The 16340-nt window shown below is 41.8% G+C and overlaps 3 protein-coding genes across 4 annotated transcripts; 2 read left to right on the plus strand and 1 right to left on the minus strand.

Moving 5' to 3' along the window:
- On the plus strand, positions 1 to 6768 carry LOC117748775 (ceramide synthase-like). Its single transcript, XM_034558841.1, has 7 exons — positions 1 to 491; positions 1733 to 1934; positions 2215 to 2298; positions 2845 to 3070; positions 3383 to 3478; positions 4489 to 4598; positions 4753 to 6768. The coding sequence occupies exons 2-7, from the start codon at positions 1810 to 1812 to the stop codon at positions 5018 to 5020; spliced, it is 909 nt and encodes a 302-aa protein (XP_034414732.1). The 5' UTR covers positions 1 to 491; positions 1733 to 1809; the 3' UTR covers positions 5021 to 6768.
- A 557-nt stretch (positions 6769 to 7325) lies between these two features.
- Positions 7326 to 9389, minus strand: pagr1 (PAXIP1 associated glutamate-rich protein 1). Of its 2 annotated transcripts, none has more exons than XM_034558447.1 (5): positions 9123 to 9389; positions 8599 to 8859; positions 8022 to 8343; positions 7849 to 7937; positions 7326 to 7703 (listed from the first exon to the last, which is right to left on the minus strand). In XM_034558447.1, the coding sequence occupies exons 2-5, from the start codon at positions 8819 to 8821 to the stop codon at positions 7468 to 7470; spliced, it is 870 nt and encodes a 289-aa protein (XP_034414338.1). In that variant the 5' UTR covers positions 8822 to 8859; positions 9123 to 9389; the 3' UTR covers positions 7326 to 7467. The 2 variants fall into 2 exon arrangements, with proteins under 2 accessions (XP_034414338.1, XP_034414339.1); XM_034558448.1 differs by having other exon boundaries at positions 8653 to 8859; positions 9123 to 9379.
- A 27-nt stretch (positions 9390 to 9416) lies between these two features.
- kif22 (kinesin family member 22) lies at positions 9417 to 16306 on the plus strand. Its single transcript, XM_034558445.1, has 13 exons — positions 9417 to 9796; positions 10067 to 10264; positions 10339 to 10463; positions 10829 to 10980; positions 11232 to 11441; positions 12361 to 12757; positions 13081 to 13198; positions 13552 to 13672; positions 13890 to 14070; positions 14654 to 14748; positions 15035 to 15235; positions 15340 to 15399; positions 16063 to 16306. The coding sequence occupies exons 2-13, from the start codon at positions 10077 to 10079 to the stop codon at positions 16087 to 16089; spliced, it is 1875 nt and encodes a 624-aa protein (XP_034414336.1). The 5' UTR covers positions 9417 to 9796; positions 10067 to 10076; the 3' UTR covers positions 16090 to 16306.
- Positions 16307 to 16340: the final 34 nt, after the last annotated feature.

A 16340-nucleotide genomic window follows, 5' to 3' on the forward strand; every position in this document is an offset into this window, starting at 1 on the left:
ACAAAATGCAGTGAAGTGACTGGTGCAAATCCCTCGTCATGACGCGAGCTGCTGTCTGGACCTGTAGGAAAGAGCTTGCGCAGCAGTCCACCGCGTTGAGTCAACTGCGAGCCCGAGACAGCGGCTTCTCTGGTCTGCTGCTGCGAGACAGACGAGATGATATAGCGACTGGGACGAGCTAACGTTACCGTGACACTTGGATCAGACCGTGGCGTTGTGTTTTTTCGACCCTTTTTACTTGGCTATTTGCTCAAGCTTGCTTGAAGCAGGCCAGTCACCAATGCTCTCATTGAGCCACCCTCCCATAGATGTCAATCTAACTTGCTGCAAGCTAGCGTTAGCTCGCTGCTGCTATCCGTCAGACACTGAAGTGGCCACATAAACATGCGGATCATCGAGGCGGAGACCCCGGGGACATCTCTAACGTTAGACTCTTTGTGGAGGACGCGAGTTTTCGACTAGCCGCCGATTGGACTCTGCAAAATCTTTGTGTAAATGTTGCTTAATATATATATATTTTTAAATTCTGAACATGTGTAGTTAGCTTGACTCCAATCTGTAAGCCATGGTTAGCTTCCACGCTGTCGGTTAGCTTAGTTGCTAACCGCTACAAACAAATAACAAGCTAACTGAACAGTTTGACGTTACCAGCGACAAAACGTGTGCCACGTTACATTCAGTTATCAGTTATTGTTCATCGGGTGTTATCGTCGTGCTAACTACAGGTAGTGGGTCAAAAGACAATGGTTGTTAACTATGCGGTGACCAGCTGCTATATTTCGGGAGATGCTAACGTTCCTCGCGTCATTGTTAGCGGTTATAAAGCAGGTGGTCACCTCAGGGAGGGATCGTCTCTGTTCACTGCTAATGTTACATCTCACGGTTCAAACGATTGGCCCAGTTTTCTCGACACAACTTGATAACCCCCCAACATTAAAGCTCGTAAATTGGCGTTACTTAAGTTTTCTGGTGTTCTTTATTTTCTTTTTTTGTATAGCTTGGATAGCCGGTGTGTTTTAATGGAAAGCGTTCTGTTTAACGTTAGCTCGCTAAGTGAGCGTTGGTTCAGGCATCAGGTCAATTTGACGTGTGGTCTCGCAGCACAATTTAGACAAAGTTGCTTACGTTAACTTTAACGTTTAACAGTTTGCAGATCCGCGTCAATGCCAGAGTAGTTTAGCAGTCCGTCAACCTACAGTCGGTCTCAATCCCCCTCCGTGTTTAGCTAACGCTGCCGGTCAAAAGTCTATTCCACACAGGTAACATTAGCTCCCGCTGTTGCCTGGAACTATGAGCACCAGCAGTCAATTCTTATGTCGATAGTTTAAAAAAGAAAAGAAGCGCAATGCGTATTTTGCTAATGCATTTCGACTTATTATTGAGTCAGCTAGTCTGGTGTAAGAATACTGCATGGAACGATCACATGGCTGCCCTATGAATCCATGGGGGAGTGAATAAGGCGTACAATGTCAGCCGATAGACAGAGCAGCATGCTGCACAAAAGGGCCTTCTTTCTATCTGTTATCCTGCTCCGGCACTCAGCATTCATATGGTCTCCCTGCTTTGGATCCTGGGCACCGTTCCGTTTCACAATATATTGCCACATATGCTGGACTTTGATTATAAGCTTTGTTTGTTTGTCTTAGTGCTGCTAATGTAGAGACATGGGAGTTGCCACGAGTTATATCAATATGCATTGTTTGTTCACTGTTTGATGTTGTGTGTGTTTCAGAGAGGGGGAAAGAGCCACAGAACTCAAGGACCAGATTGCCCGTTGAACTTTTTGCCTCGGGCAGATTGCCAGGGACCATGCTGACCATTCTAGCTGCTGGGTCTGTGTTCTTTCCAGGCCTTTTCCTTCTGTCCAAACAATGCCTAAGGTCGATCCCAGCTCTGAGATGGAGCGAAGGAGATGCAGTCATTGTATCTGCCAGGTTAGACCTTCTTAAACTTGTTTCTACTTAAATGACAACATTGTTCCTCCAAACACTCCAGTAGTGGTGCTTCTACTCCAGTGCCATCCAAGGTTTTCTTCAATACATAAGCTCATGTGCAGTTTATTTGTATTACTCAAGTATGGCAGGTTGTTGCAGCTGCACTCCAAGATCTTTTATAAGGGCTCTACTTTTTTAACTAAATAGTCTAAACTCTTTCACTGCATTGGCTAATGAGAAATACATTATTTGTAATTATTTTGCCATTTTCTGCTCCCAGGTTGGTTTCATCCATTCAGGCAGTCATGGCTTCTTCAGCTGGCTACATCATTGCTTCTTCCTGCGAGGACATCCTGGAGGACCAGTAAGAAATGCTCACTAGAATATATTCCATACCATTTGACCAGTGTATCTTGTCTTTAGAAAGATAAATATACACTGTATTCATCCCCAGGGGGACATTTATTTCTAGTAGCAGCAAACAAGGTTACAATATATACAGTTAAATAAAATAGCAGCGCAGATCAGGACCTATTAAATTTAAGAAAGATAGAAAAAGAAAAAAAATGCTAAGTGTATATACAGTGTTTATAAGTAAGTATAAAGTGAAAGCGGTGATTAAATTAAATTTGAGGAGGATCTGGCCAGAGGTGATTTGTTAAAGTCTAATGCATGAAACAAATCAACTTTCAGGATTTATACTTTCCAAGGCTTTAAGATGTGTCATTCAGGGGCCCTCTGTGTAATGCATCAGCCACAAATGTTTACCAAATATTGATATTAATAAAGGTATAAGGAGTTTTACATTTTTCTCATTAAACGCCTCTGTTTGAGGGAATTATTTGCTTACACTGTTATCTATTCTTTCCTTTCTGTTTTTAAAATCCGGCCTCTCCTCTTCTCTACACAGGCATTGGCTGACTAGCTCTTACATCATGTTTGCTGTTCCCTACTTCGTGTATGACATCTACGCAATGTTCATGTGCTACTGGTACAAGCTTCGGGTCAAAGGGCATGAGGAGGCCTCGGCAGCACCTCAGCACATGAGCACAGCATTGACCAGCTACTTGCGTCGCGAGTTCCTCATGGTGCTGCACCATGTTGTCATGGTCACCGCCTGCTTCCCCGTTTCTGTGGTAACTGTCACATAGTACTCTTTTCTTTTGGGCTGAGATTTGAGTCAGGCAAGGGAGAAGTATAGCACTGAAATATCTCTTGCAGTATATCACTGTTGCATTCTGCACTCACCATGAGTGCTTGTAGAGACGATACAAATCCATCCACCAGTTTGTCTGGCTCTGGGAAAGTAGAAATTACATCTCCAATGTTTTACTTGTTCCTTCTAGCTAGAGATTTATTTATTGAAGGAATGAATATTGTTCAAATCCACAAAGGAACAAAGCTGTAATTGCGTTCTCAAAAAAGAATCAACCTCTTTTTTCCTCTAGTTTTGGCGACAAGGAAAGGGAGATTATTTCCAGGGTGTATTGTTCATGGCTGAGCTCAGCACTCCATCTGTCTGCTTAGGAAAAATACTCATCCAGGTAAGTGTCTTGGTTTACCCTCAAAGACGGTTTTCGGTGTGTTGTTGCATGTGCATGTGTCACACTAAAGTTCCACTACACTCTTTACTCCCACCCACCACCCCCCCATTTTCATTCAACGGAGAATATATTTTCCGGTCATTCCCAGCATGCAGCTTGTTCATGTCTATCGGCTCCTGTTGACTGTCTTACATGAACAGCACTGTCAGAAACACCAGACATTAATTGGTTACACGGTTTGCTTGAATACACGTTGTAGCACCCCCCCTGTATTTGTTTTAGGTTTATGTGTATAATGTTTCAGTGTCCAGATAAAGGGTTTCCCTCCACTGCTTTCTGCTTGTACCCCATCTGAGGCTCCCGCAGCTGTTAGCCTCTGAATATAGCCCCTAGTATTTTGACTGGATATTTAGCAGATACAATATCAGCGTGTCCTTCTACACTCTTATCACTCAACACCCTGCCCCCTCCCTTCCCTAGCAACAGTGCATGTGGCTGTTTGATAAACAATAACTGGCTAAAAGCTGTGGCCTCGTAGAGCCGTCGTCTTGTACCTAAAGAATAAAACAATAGGGTGAGTATTGATGGGATGCCATGTGTAATTCTAGGATATGCGACTTGTGAATGGGATAGAGGAAAACCTCTTTTCTAAAGGTGTGTAAGGTTGTGCTCAGTGTTATCTCACTGAAGCAGGTTGAATGTTCAAGATGAAAGTTAATTAATCAGCTGGAAACAAATGGGAATGTAAAACAACAGAAGCACTGCTTTAGTAACACACTGTCCTACTGCCTCCTCTAGAAATCAGTGTCCAACCAGCGACATGGCATACGGTGCCCTCCATCGCTACCTGTTCAGTCCATGCAGATATTATTAACAAATATAACAATGTTCGTATTAACAATAAAACAATGGCAAATAAGATTAACACCGTCAGCTTTCACCAAACTGTACTGCTTGCTTTTCTTTCTCCCTCTCTTCTGACCTCTCCCTCTGCTTTTCTCTGCTCTCAGTACAAACAGCAACACACTCTCCTGCACAAAGTGAATGGGGCTCTTATGCTGATCACTTTTTTCATCTGTCGAGTCCTCCTCTTCCCTTACCTCTACTACGCCTATGGAAGGTATGTCTGTCTTTCCATCTCTGTTTTCTCATGTTCTGCTGTCTCGCTCAGCTTGGGTCGGTAACTTGCACAGCCACATGATCTCTATCTAATAGCTTACGGATACAAGACTCAAAACGCGTGTTTAAAATCACATTTATGTCTTTGGATCCAGGTACGCGTCAATTCCCTTCCACATGGTTCCCCTGTCGGTGCCCTGGCACTGTAACCTTGGTGCTGCTCTGCTCATGGCTCCCCAGCTCTATTGGTTCTCCCTAATTTGCAGGGGCGCCCTGCGACTATTCACGGGCTCCTCCCGCTCTCAGAGACCAGGTGCGGCCACAGGCCCAGCCAAGGAGAGGCAGACGGATGGAAACGCACGGCCCCAGCCGGCCAACGGCTACAGTACGTGCGCCTCAGAGCCTGAGCTGGCCACTCACTGAGAAGAGTGGAGGGGAGGGAAGAAAGGCGAATGTACCAATGAGTATGTAAAGGAAAGAAAGCTGTGAGGGAGAAGTGAGACTTGAACCAAGTAGCAATATGAAGAGAGCTACAGACAACGGCCTCAACAAATTGCTGAAATGTTTGTGGCCAGCAATCAAGCTCCTAACAGCGAAATGATTTGGTTGCTGGCCTTCAAGCACTTCAGCTTCTCAGTTTGTAGGAAACAAGTGGAGTGTTAATGCACTCAGTATTTAAAGATGTCATCTGGTACTGTGACAGATAGGAACATGCACTGACCTGAGGAATTTGCCTGGATGTATAGCAAGCATAGGTGGCTATTTCCCTCATGTAGATCAAATTCAGTCCTCTCTGCCTCACGGTATAGGAAGAGTAGGAAAATAGGAATGTATTATATTGTATGTTAGTACATTTGCTGTAGATGGAAGGCCTATTTCAGTTTAGTAATGAAGAAGACCTTCAAAAAAGAAAAAATCCCGGCTAAGCAGTATTTTGACTTGTTAGTGTTTAATATCTGTATCCTCTATGTAGTCACTGTCACTCTAACAAAATGTAACCAACCTGCAGGCTGACTCATCTTTAGAAGGGAGATAATCTCATAAGACTGTATTCTGCTGCCTTATCCCTTTTCCCCATTCTTTGGCGTTTCTTTAGGTTTTTTTAAAAACATTTTTTATCCTCGGAGAAGAAGGAAGAGGCTTCGTCGGACAGAACATTTTTATGGGTGTACATAACCGATGTAAAAATGTCCTTATTTCCAATTCAGTATTAAGTCAATTTTGGGTTTTATTTATTATTTATTAGGTTTTGTCTCAATTCTACATCTGATGTTTTTACAGGTGTTTTTGAACAATGGAATTTCAGCATTAACACAAAACATTTCACTGTTTGCCCCAAACGTTCTGGCAGTGCTTCTTGTTTCAGAATAGATATGACTTCATTCCATTTAATAGTATCACAAAGTGTGTTTAGCATACAAGGAGGTGATGCACAGTAGCAGTCACTTTTTAAAATGTTTTTTTTTTTTTTTAGATTGGTGCGGATATAAATCTAAAAATATCCATTTCATTGGCTGGAATATTTCACTAAGGGATCCATAAGATTTGAGCATTTATAGCTTTGTCAGAGGACTTTTCAATTTTGCCATTTGAAGGGAAACAAAAGTGAACAATAATCTTGTAGGGAAGCGTTCCCTTATGATAGACATGCAGCACATTTGTCCGTGGCAACTTCATTTGATGTCCCTCATTTACCATTATTTAGTTCATGAATTGTTTCAAGCCTTTCTGATTTTATGAAACACTGCCTTTTATTTGAGCCACTGGTTCTATGAACCTCCGATGAACTAACTGGCTAGTTTTATCATTTTAAGTTTGTTTAAAGCAGCTTCACTGTCCTAGAAATGGGTAAATAAAAATAAATAAAACAAAGCTCAGAAACTATCAAGACAGGGCAGCGTGTGCCAAAACATCTGGACAACTGGGCATGTTGAACATCCATTCCCATTCCATGAACTCCTACGGTACTGCTTCTTGACAAGACTAAACATTTCAACTGATGTACTGTATATTCCACAAAATGCTCGTTATTTATTTGTACTTATTTATTTATTTATTTGGTTTGTGGTTTTGAATGCATATTTATGCATACATATACTATATGCTTCTGAGCCTTATGTGAAGGCTGTATTGTTACTCCAACTTAGCTAAAATATACTTCTCTGTCCTGATCCTGCCTCGAGTCTTTTTTATAGTTAGGTTTTGTTGAAATTTACCAAATTACATTTATAAGATCATTAACCTGATTTGAACATCACAGCCCATCAGAAAAAAAGAAAGTGAACCACTAGAGGGAGCCAGAATCCATGCATTGGTGTAATATTGCTGCTTTTCTAGCAGTTAGTCTCAGTTTTGGGGAGTCAGCTTATCACTCTTATCACAATGTAAACATCTTAATAGTAGAAAATCTCCCTTTGATATTTCTGTGTAGCATTGTGGGACATTTAGGTAAATGACACGGCTGCTTTATTTGCAATATTGTTTTTTTATTTTTAATATATGGTTTCTACATAAATGTGATAATATATTTTACTCTGCTTTGTATGTAGTATACATCTGTATCTTGTTATTTTTTCCATAAAGGTTTACAATCTTCAGTATATCAAAATATCACTATGATCGCAATAGTGATTATATATATATATATATATATATATATATATATATATATATATATATAATCATCACCCATCCTTACTGAACGCTGATTACAACAGTTAACATTATCCAGGGTTAAAATGTTTATTGCCAACATACAAAACACATACAAAACATACAAAACTTGTTTGATAAAAAAAAATTCAAGTTTTGAGAGCCTGGAAGGCACTTGGCCCCATTTGCCTGTGAGCAAGTCCTCATCTATTGATACTTCAGTATCTCCTCTGTCTCGGGGAGAAGATGGTGTTGGGGTTGCTGTCTCGTTCCCTCTCCTTCTCCCGCTCCTTCTGGCTGTTTGGAGACAGAGCCTCCTCCAGCTTCTTTTCACTCTTGAAGAGATCTCGACCCGTTCGCATGATGTGCTCCTCAATTTTGCGGTGGCGTTTCATGTCGGACAGCACCTTGTCTAGCCGAGCTTCCCTTTTCACAGAGGAGCGGGCTGAAGATCCTGGAAGATAAGGAGGAAAAAAAAAAACGTCACTTTTACTGTGCTTTCAGAATATAATGGAAGAGCCAAGTGAAGTCAAAACTATTCGTTGACTTTGCTTATATGGCTCATGGTTTAAAAAAAATCAGATCTCTGTGGTTATTACCTGGTGTTCTGCGTCTGTTCACAAAGGCATTTTTTGGAGTGGCTTGCATTTGCTCTTCATCAAAGTCAAACTCAGTTGGAGCTGGAGGCCTGTAAAAATAACAGTAATGAGGTTTCACATTACCTATACACAAACCCAAAATCCTAAAATGAATGAGAAATAGGTATGCTAACCTGCAGTCTCTCTCCTCCCTCCCTCTTTCCTTTGTTGCCTCTTCCTCGTCTTCTCTTTCAGGTGATGGGGTACGATCAGGAGTAGGGGGCCTCCTAGGAAGGGGCATAAAGTTCAATTCCAGCATCTCCCCTTTAGAGAGGAGCTCATAGAGTCTTTTGATCTCGGCAGGCGGGGGCATCCAGTTTTTGGGGTCCTCCATTTCCTCGTCACTGTATGCAAGCTCCCATTCACTGTCCACTCCTGCAGCCTGCTTCCCCTCTCCACCATCCAGCCCTGTGTCTGCCTGAGGCGCATCCTTGTGTACTTCTCTTTCCACTGCATCTGAGGAGGCAGCACAAATGAGCACAAAGTCAGTTGAACAAAAGCAGAATTATGTCACTTCAGTATCACATGATATGTAGTTCCTTCTTTTCATTGGTACTACAGTTAAAGTACACTCTGATACGGTACATACAACTCTATACAGTATTGACCTTGGGTAAAACTAAAAACAAAGGTCACAACAAGAGTTATTGCACATATTTTGAACACAGACTCAGACTAAAGACTTTGTCCCCATATGATAAAATGTCTTACCTACTACTGAGTGTGCTTTCAAGCTGTGTGGTTTGTATTTCTTAATGGAGTTACCCGTTTCATCCCTGGTGGTCGTATCCTCTCCTGTGGCCGCTGTCATCTCCGTGTCCTGTTCGTGTGTGTTGCCCTCTTCCTCTTTGCCGACTGCAGGTTTCTCCGAGTCGCTCACACCCAGAGCCTCGATGCCCTCTCTCAGGGAAGAGTCTGTGGCCTCAGTCTGCATCCTTCCGACTGATGCTGAGGAACTTAGGAGTCACAGATCTGCGAAACACAAGCATGAATTATGAACAGATACATGTCAGTACACATAAAAGTCATCGGTGAGTGAGGGGGGGCATCTTTGAAGAGTGGTATCATGCCCACACCTTTGCAGAATGGAAAGCTAATGAACAAAGCAACACACTAAACGTAATATATTTATTTGACTTAACTATGTAACGTTAGCTAACGCCAGGCCTAACCGTCAGCTATTTCTGAATAGCAACTTACAATAAGATAAGATACGTGCTTTAAATGGTCATTACCGAACGTCCGATTTGTCGTGGATCACCGGTGTTGCCAAATGATCGGATTATCTTTCTGTGAGAATACAATCACCAAAGCTCTCCATGAGACTTTTTAGACAGAATACACGATTATACAGAGATGTAAACATAGCGCCATTTTGGGCTGAGTGACGATCGGCTTGGTTCGGTCAAACCGCGCATTCCCGTGGATTAAACACCATGCGGATGGTCCGCCGCGAGCACGCGTGTGTCGTAGCGATCTACTGTTGGGACTACTTCCTGCGCAGTGCGCAGTCGCACACAGGGCTGAGTGCGTGTCGGCCGAAATTTGATTAAACATATTTCGCTTCACTATTCGCGTTAGCGCCTCAATTAAAATGGTGTTTGTATATATATATATATATATATATATATATATATATAAATATGTGTGTATGCCATATCGTTGACTAAAATGTTCGATGCGTCGTATAAAAGAGGACGCTGGACGTCAAACAGAAGCCGCTGTGAGAGAGAGTTCTGATTGGTCAGCCGTCGTTTCCGGTTGCAGGGCTCCTCATTTGAAAAGTGTTCTGTTAACTTCTGCGGGTTGACGTTACGTTTCGGGGTCTCGGTCGCCATTGTTAAAAGATTTCTTCTGCAACGTTGCCTCAAGATACATTTCGATAACAAGGAGTCCGTAAATAATATTGGTAAGCACAGACGAAACGGTCGTGTGACACTCAGCGACGTTACTAGTGTCAGTTAGACGAGTAACGTTATTTGTGAGAAACAAGAGTGACGTAAACTATTTACACTGTCGTTATTAGAGCCACACTTACTACGCCAATGCTTTGTTTGACGAATAATGAAATGTTATTAAAATCTCCCTGTAAGCACCTTTGTTAATTCTCTGCTACACAGGTAAACAGCGTCACTTGGTCTGTGCAATTATGTAACGCGTGTCCTTTTTTGTTTATTAGTCGGTGAATCATGCCTCAGCGTGTGGCGGTGTCCGATGGAGCAAACAAGAAGACGTCCAGGGTTCGGGTAGCGGTTCGTCTGCGACCCTTCATGGGCAACCAAGATGAGAACGACGAGGGTCCGTGTGTTAAAGGCCTGGACTCTCAGAACCTGGAAATCATCAACTGGAGAAACGCGACAGAAACCGTCAAATACCAGTCAGTGTCCTCGGCCCTCCCCGTTCTCTGTTCTCATTTATTCTCGTTGATCTCTGTAATTATTGTCCCAACAGTTTTGACGCTTTTCACGGTGAGCAAACTACACAGCAAGAGGTGTTCCTGTCGGTGAAGCCCATTCTGCCACACATACTGAATGGACAAAATGCCTGTGTCTTTGCCTATGGACCAACAGGAGCTGGTACGTCACTGCGTTGTTGGTTTTGTTAAATTGTTCTATTGTTTACTTCGTTGAATATTGATTCTAAGATTATAATCAAGGCTCGTCCATTCTCCAATGTCACTAAAGATTGATCTTAATGGTATAAATGTATGTGAAATTAATAGTGGGCTTTTAGAGGGGTATACATTGTGTGAAATACAGTTTGTTAATTCACCAGTCAAAATACTTCGATTTAAGATGTTTTATTAATCTCTACGATGTCGATGTGGACACAGTTTGCTCTTAAAATTAACTCTTTTTTTGTATATGAATTGCGCCGTTTCTAAATGGCATTTATTGCTCACTAACTCACGACAATCTCTCTTTTTTTTCTTTTTTTATAGGTAAGACCCACACCATGATGGGCAGTTCAGATCAGCCAGGTGTGATCCCTCGAGCTGTTCGCGAGGTCTGCAAGCTTGTCAAAGCTAAGGATGACAATGAAGGATGGGACTATAGCATTGGCATGTCTTATTTGGAAATTTACAATGAAAAGGTATAAATGGTTTGAAGTATAGTGTGACCCGGTAGTGTCATGCTTTCTGTCCAGGTACAATAGTTTAATGTTGTAAAAGAGTGAAACAAGGTTTTGGACACTTTACAACCTTTTTTTTTTTTATCCACTTAGTTGCTTGTCCAATATTTGATGGTACATTTCTTTCCTGTTATGAAGCATCAGTTTTTTTTAGTCAAGTGCTTTTCTTTCTTTTTTTTCATGTTTGACAATGCGTAATCTGTGTCCCTCAGGTGCTCGATCTTCTATCGCCGAGCTCCCTGGATTTACCAATCAGAGAGGACAAGGACAAGAACATCCTTATCCCTGGCCTCACTCACACAACCATCTCCTGCTTCTCAGATTTTGATAAACAATTTGTCCCTGCCAGCCTCAATCGTACGACAGCTTCTACCAAACTAAACCAGCGCTCCAGCCGCAGCCATGCTGTCCTCCTCATCAAGGTTTGAAATTTAATCTGATTAACTCAAAGTAAAGACCATTCGTTCATTTACTGTTTTTTTCTTCTGAAGATCTGTGGTATTAAATGCACTGGTTGTCTCATCTTTGTGACTTTGGTCAAGGAAAAACAAATCTCGTTTTATGAATTTGTCATTGTACAATGAGGATTCAAAAACATTACATTAATGCTAAAAATAACTTTGAGAATCATTCATTGAACTAGTCTGTCTGGTAGCTGGGGCTGAAATCAATTTTCTCTCGCAACACTCCCACAAGCAATAACTTTCTGTAAAGCTGCATATACAATGTGTCACATTTATCAAAAACGCCTCTTGCTGCCTACCTTTACCTCACTTAAAGGGACAGTTCACCTCACAATCCATAATGTATAGGTTTTCTTGTTGCCTGTAGTGCTATTTATCAATCTAAATTGTTTTGGTGAGAGATGCCTAGTTTTGAATGTATTGAGCAAAGAGATGTCTGAATTATTTTCATTATAAAGGAACCAGATGGCACTCTGGTTTACACCCAAAAAATACATTTGACTCTTTTCAAAAAATTATGAGCCAGTTACACAAGATGAGATTCTTTCTACTGAACTACACCTACCAACCATAGCACTGAACATAAGGAAGCAGGCATCTACTCATGGACGAGTAGATCGATGGCATAAGATGTAAACATAAATGCCTCAGCTAAGCTGTAATGTTAGTTAGCTCAGTGGTGCAAAGTGAGCTAGCAGAATAGAGGTGTGATTCTTCCTTGGCGGGTGTAGTTGGGTATGTATTTTTAGATATGTAGATTAGATTCTGTAACTTTTTTTTTTTTACAAAGCCTGACCTGTCATTACCCCTTTTTTTTAAAAAAATCTTTTTTTAAAATTACCCCTTTTTGTAAATCTTATTCTTGTCAATTGTCTAGGTGGTTCGGACTCAGCGTGCCCTTCCCCACAGACAACAGACGGGAAAGCTGTACTTGATAGACCTGGCTGGGTCTGAGGACAACCGTCGCACCGGCAACCAAGGCATCCGCCTGAAGGAGAGCGGTGCCATCAACCTGTCTCTCTTTACTCTCAACAAGGTCGTCGACTCTCTTAACTCGGGCACTGCCGTCCGTGTGCCGTACAGAGACAGTAAACTGACACGGATGCTACAGGACTCTTTGGGTGGCTCGGCCCACTCTGTCATGATCACAAATATTGCACCAGAGTACAAACACTATTTTGATACGTTTAGTGCACTCAACTTTGCCTCCAAATCCAAGCTCATCGTGAACAAGCCCTTCACGTGTGAAACTGTGGCAGTGCCTGTGCTGCCAGGTGAGTAAAACTGAGTGAGACATGCACTCCCCTATCTTATTCAGATGGCCATCTGAAGGAGGTATAGAAGGAAATGTAATGGTCCGAGAAGAGGAAGCTCTGACAGAATGAGTTGAAAAGCCAATAGGGGCCACCTGTGTTACAACCCCAGAGGATGGTGACTAAGAGTCAACCATCAGCTGTGTTTGGGCGTGATAGATATCCTTTTAAAATGTGTATGCTGTGCCATCTTCATCTGAATTGCTTTACACTCTAGAGATCTCCCCAAATAGGCTTGCCTGAATGCACTGAATACTAAACTGTTAATTTCACTTCATCTCCAGTGAAGCGGGCCAAAGAAGACCACGAGGCGGGGGGGTCTGGCGAGCCACCGAAGAAGAGGCAGAAAGACGAGAAGAAAACTGAACAGGATGGTTCCTCGCCGTCTTCACATTTTCACAGGTTAAAGATCACACACCTATTATTGTTTGGCTAATCATACTTGGGAATTGAGATGTTTGACTGTGCAGAAAATGACTGCCCAAAGCCACCATATTAAATTTAGTCCACACTACAGCAACTTCAACAAGCCATAGCCTTAATTCAGTGGGCCATAATTGTATAGCTTGTGCAAAAAGCAACTCTCTCTGCAGTGCTCCCATTGGATACAGCTGCTGGGTCATCTGGGACCTCTTTGGGAAAGACTGCTTCCTTGCCATTTGTTATGTGTATGAATCTGTGCCATGAATCTCCTCAACTTGTATTTGTCAACCAATTCTCTCTGTCTTGATTTTTGTTTTGTGTGTTTATTTCAGTTCATCAGAGCCATCAGTGATGGAAAGACTAATAGCCCTGGAGAAGCTGATGATGAACTGCCAAGACAAGGATAAACTCAGCATGCTGAAAGATGTAGCCCAGTCTCGCATGGAGATCCAGGTGAGAACACATTGTGACATTAATCCACCTGGTTGGTATGAAAAACTTCCTTAAGATGGGTTTTAGTCATTTTTATTTATGCACATGGTCCAGCATTTGTGTCTACTGTCTAAGTTATTAACCAAATGCTGATACTGTCAGATCTTTATACCGATCACTCAACGCTTCCTCATGGATATTTGATAGCCAACTTTGCCACTTTGTTATATTTAAACAGGAGCTCAAAGAGAAGCAGAAGGAGTTTGAGAGCAATGCCAAGCTATTCAGTCGTTTGACTGGAGAAGGGTCCGGTGCCAAACATGAGGCAGCCTTTAAGAACAGCACCGCTCCTCTGCAAAGAAAACAGTCAGCTGCCACAAAAGCCAATCGGCAGCAGGCTGTGGTCCAGCCCCTACAAGGTCAGTTAGAAATGTTGGATGTGTTCATTTGGATGTAACTTAGCTTTGCACAATTACATTTGTATTAATTTAGCTGACAGTTTAATTTCATCTAATTGGGAAGACATGTAGAGATTCACCATATTAAGACTATAAACATATCAGACACTGTAGTCTTTAAATTGCCCGAGACTAAGGAAGAGCTATGGGGAAAAAGTGGCCTTGGAAACCCCTTTTATTTTTTTGGGTTCTGTAATCATCTTCTGTTACTGTTTTCATAAAGGGTAGTCACCCACTAATTTATATCATGTTGAAACACTGGAGTTGTTGATGAGCTGCAATGTGATATTAGAGCTCCGTCTACAATATAGAAGCCAGACAATGTATCCAATGACGATGAGGAAGAATTATTTTTAACGCCCTCAGCAGTTAGGGAGTGAGATGGATACCTTTTGAAATCTCACTAGACTCCAAACAACATGTGAAATGTTAACTGTTTCAATGCCCTCACTCTGCTGATATTTTCATTATTAACATAGTGGGTTCTAATGTGTAGCATAGACTGAATAAAACATTAATTTGCGTGTGGTTTCCTCCATATCAGTGTCCCAGATCCAGCCTCTTCAGCAGCTTGTCGTCGTCAAAAAACAGTCCGTCTGTGTCAAGAAGAAAGAGAAGAAGATTTCAGAACTGGTTGAGGTCAGCATTAAAGCCGTGGCTCTGCACTTAGCTGGACACATCTGCAGAATTGCAAGCATCAGATACAAGCTGACATGATGCATTAGGCTCAATTTGTTTTTAGTCTCAACTGATGCTGCGACTTCTCAAAAGTATTGGGTCAAAATGAACCTTCTCTATTGGCCAAAATGATGTATACAATTTGAGTTCAAACATTTTTAAAAAAGCTTTCCATGTTTCATTTTCTATAATTGTGTAAACTGTAATTTAGTCTAACTTTATACTGCGTGTATCTCTTCTCTCTCAGCCTCCAGATGGTAAAGAGAACTTTATGGAGACTGGTTGGGAATTCCAGCTTGACACGTCTGTGCTGGAGCACTCGAGACAGAAAATCCTGCATGTTCTCAATACGGGCTCCCTCAAAGAGCTGAAGAGTCTGCAGCAGATCGGAGATAAAAAGGCAAAGCTCATCCTGGGCTGCAGGGAGATCCATGGTCTCTTCATAAAGGTTAGGACATGTTGAGTGCAGTTTTGATCTTTGTAACACCCACACAGCAATACTTTTTCTGACTTTTTTAAAATTTACTTTAATTATGCTTTGCTAATTTGCAGTTGGAGGATGTGATGAAAGTTGAGGGTATGACGGCAAAGAGATTTTCCACCTTCATGAAGGTAAGCCAAGGGTTGTGTGTGTGTGGGCGGGCGGGCGTCAGTCATAGTTTGTGGTTCTACCTATTGTCGTAGAATATTTCTATGTTCCACCACATTGGTCCGTACCAAAATTCCTCAATAACTATTTGATGGATTGCCACGAACCTCTTGATGAATCCTAATTTTGGAGATCCTGACTTTTTCCTCTTGAGATTGACGTTTGTTATTTTAATTTTTTTTAGAAAGGGTGACCATTTCTGTGGATTATGAAAACTGTTTTCATTAGCGTAGAATCACCTGAAACGATGAATCTGTGCGCTTGACCACGTCACAGCGACCCTTAAACCGCAGTAACGTGAGCTGAATAGTGCAACGCCGTGTGTTTGTGTCATTAAGGGGCGATGACCTCTGAGCGATGACAGCCGTAGGTTGGCTCTTAATGCCTTCAAAATAAATCATGTAATTCCATCAGTCTCATGCTAAAGGTATGTGCAGTGTACCTGCAGCAAGACATACAGTGTACCTAAACTTCAGCAAGTTGTCACTGAGCAAGTTTGCTCCGAAGCCGCTAGCATGGCTGTCATACTAATACATTCAAGGTGGTGGCCAGTGTTTGCACATTATGCAGTTTTTAGTGATCTTGTGTTTTCGCTGTACTAATATTCACTCTGTTTATTTCAACAGGCAAACATCCTGAGCGCCATGGGATAGTGATTTTGTTCTGTTTTTTTAAAAATGTTTTTTTTTTTTTGGTCTAATTTTTATCCAAAAGCTTTTTGCATTGTATGCTTCTTTTTATGATGTTTTTGTAGTTACCACTGTGTTCCAGCTGGTGGCGTACTGCTGCTTTTTATAAACATCTCACGTGTCATTGAATATTTTAGTGTTTATTTCATCGCCATAAAGAAATCTGATCACTTTGCCATAACCCAATGTGCACGTATCGCTTCTTAAATCAACCA

Source organism: Cyclopterus lumpus, chromosome 19 (genome assembly GCF_009769545.1).
Source record: "Cyclopterus lumpus isolate fCycLum1 chromosome 19, fCycLum1.pri, whole genome shotgun sequence".
Taxonomy (NCBI): domain Eukaryota; kingdom Metazoa; phylum Chordata; class Actinopteri; order Perciformes; family Cyclopteridae; genus Cyclopterus; species Cyclopterus lumpus.

Bases quoted from the DNA above. Each gene is read 5' to 3' on its own strand.
- LOC117748775 (XM_034558841.1), top strand. From the start codon at position 1,810: ATGCTGACCATTCTAGCTGCTGGGTCTGTGTTCTTTCCAGGCCTTTTC. The intron at 2,299-2,844 runs GTAAGAAATGCT...TTCTCTACACAG, and splicing joins GAGGACATCCTGGAGGACCA to GCATTGGCTGACTAGCTCTT. The intron at 4,599-4,752 runs GTATGTCTGTCT...CTTTGGATCCAG, and splicing joins CTCTACTACGCCTATGGAAG to GTACGCGTCAATTCCCTTCC.
- pagr1 (XM_034558447.1), bottom strand. From the start codon at position 8,821: ATGCAGACTGAGGCCACAGACTCTTCCCTGAGAGAGGGCATCGAGGCT. The intron at 8,344-8,598 runs GTAAGACATTTT...CTGCCTCCTCAG, and splicing joins GAAAGCACACTCAGTAGTAG to ATGCAGTGGAAAGAGAAGTA. The intron at 7,938-8,021 runs GTTAGCATACCT...TTATTTTTACAG, and splicing joins AGGGAGGAGAGAGACTGCAG to GCCTCCAGCTCCAACTGAGT.
- kif22 (XM_034558445.1), top strand. From the start codon at position 10,077: ATGCCTCAGCGTGTGGCGGTGTCCGATGGAGCAAACAAGAAGACGTCC. The intron at 12,758-13,080 runs GTGAGTAAAACT...CTTCATCTCCAG, and splicing joins GGCAGTGCCTGTGCTGCCAG to TGAAGCGGGCCAAAGAAGAC. The intron at 14,071-14,653 runs GTCAGTTAGAAA...CCTCCATATCAG, and splicing joins TGTGGTCCAGCCCCTACAAG to TGTCCCAGATCCAGCCTCTT.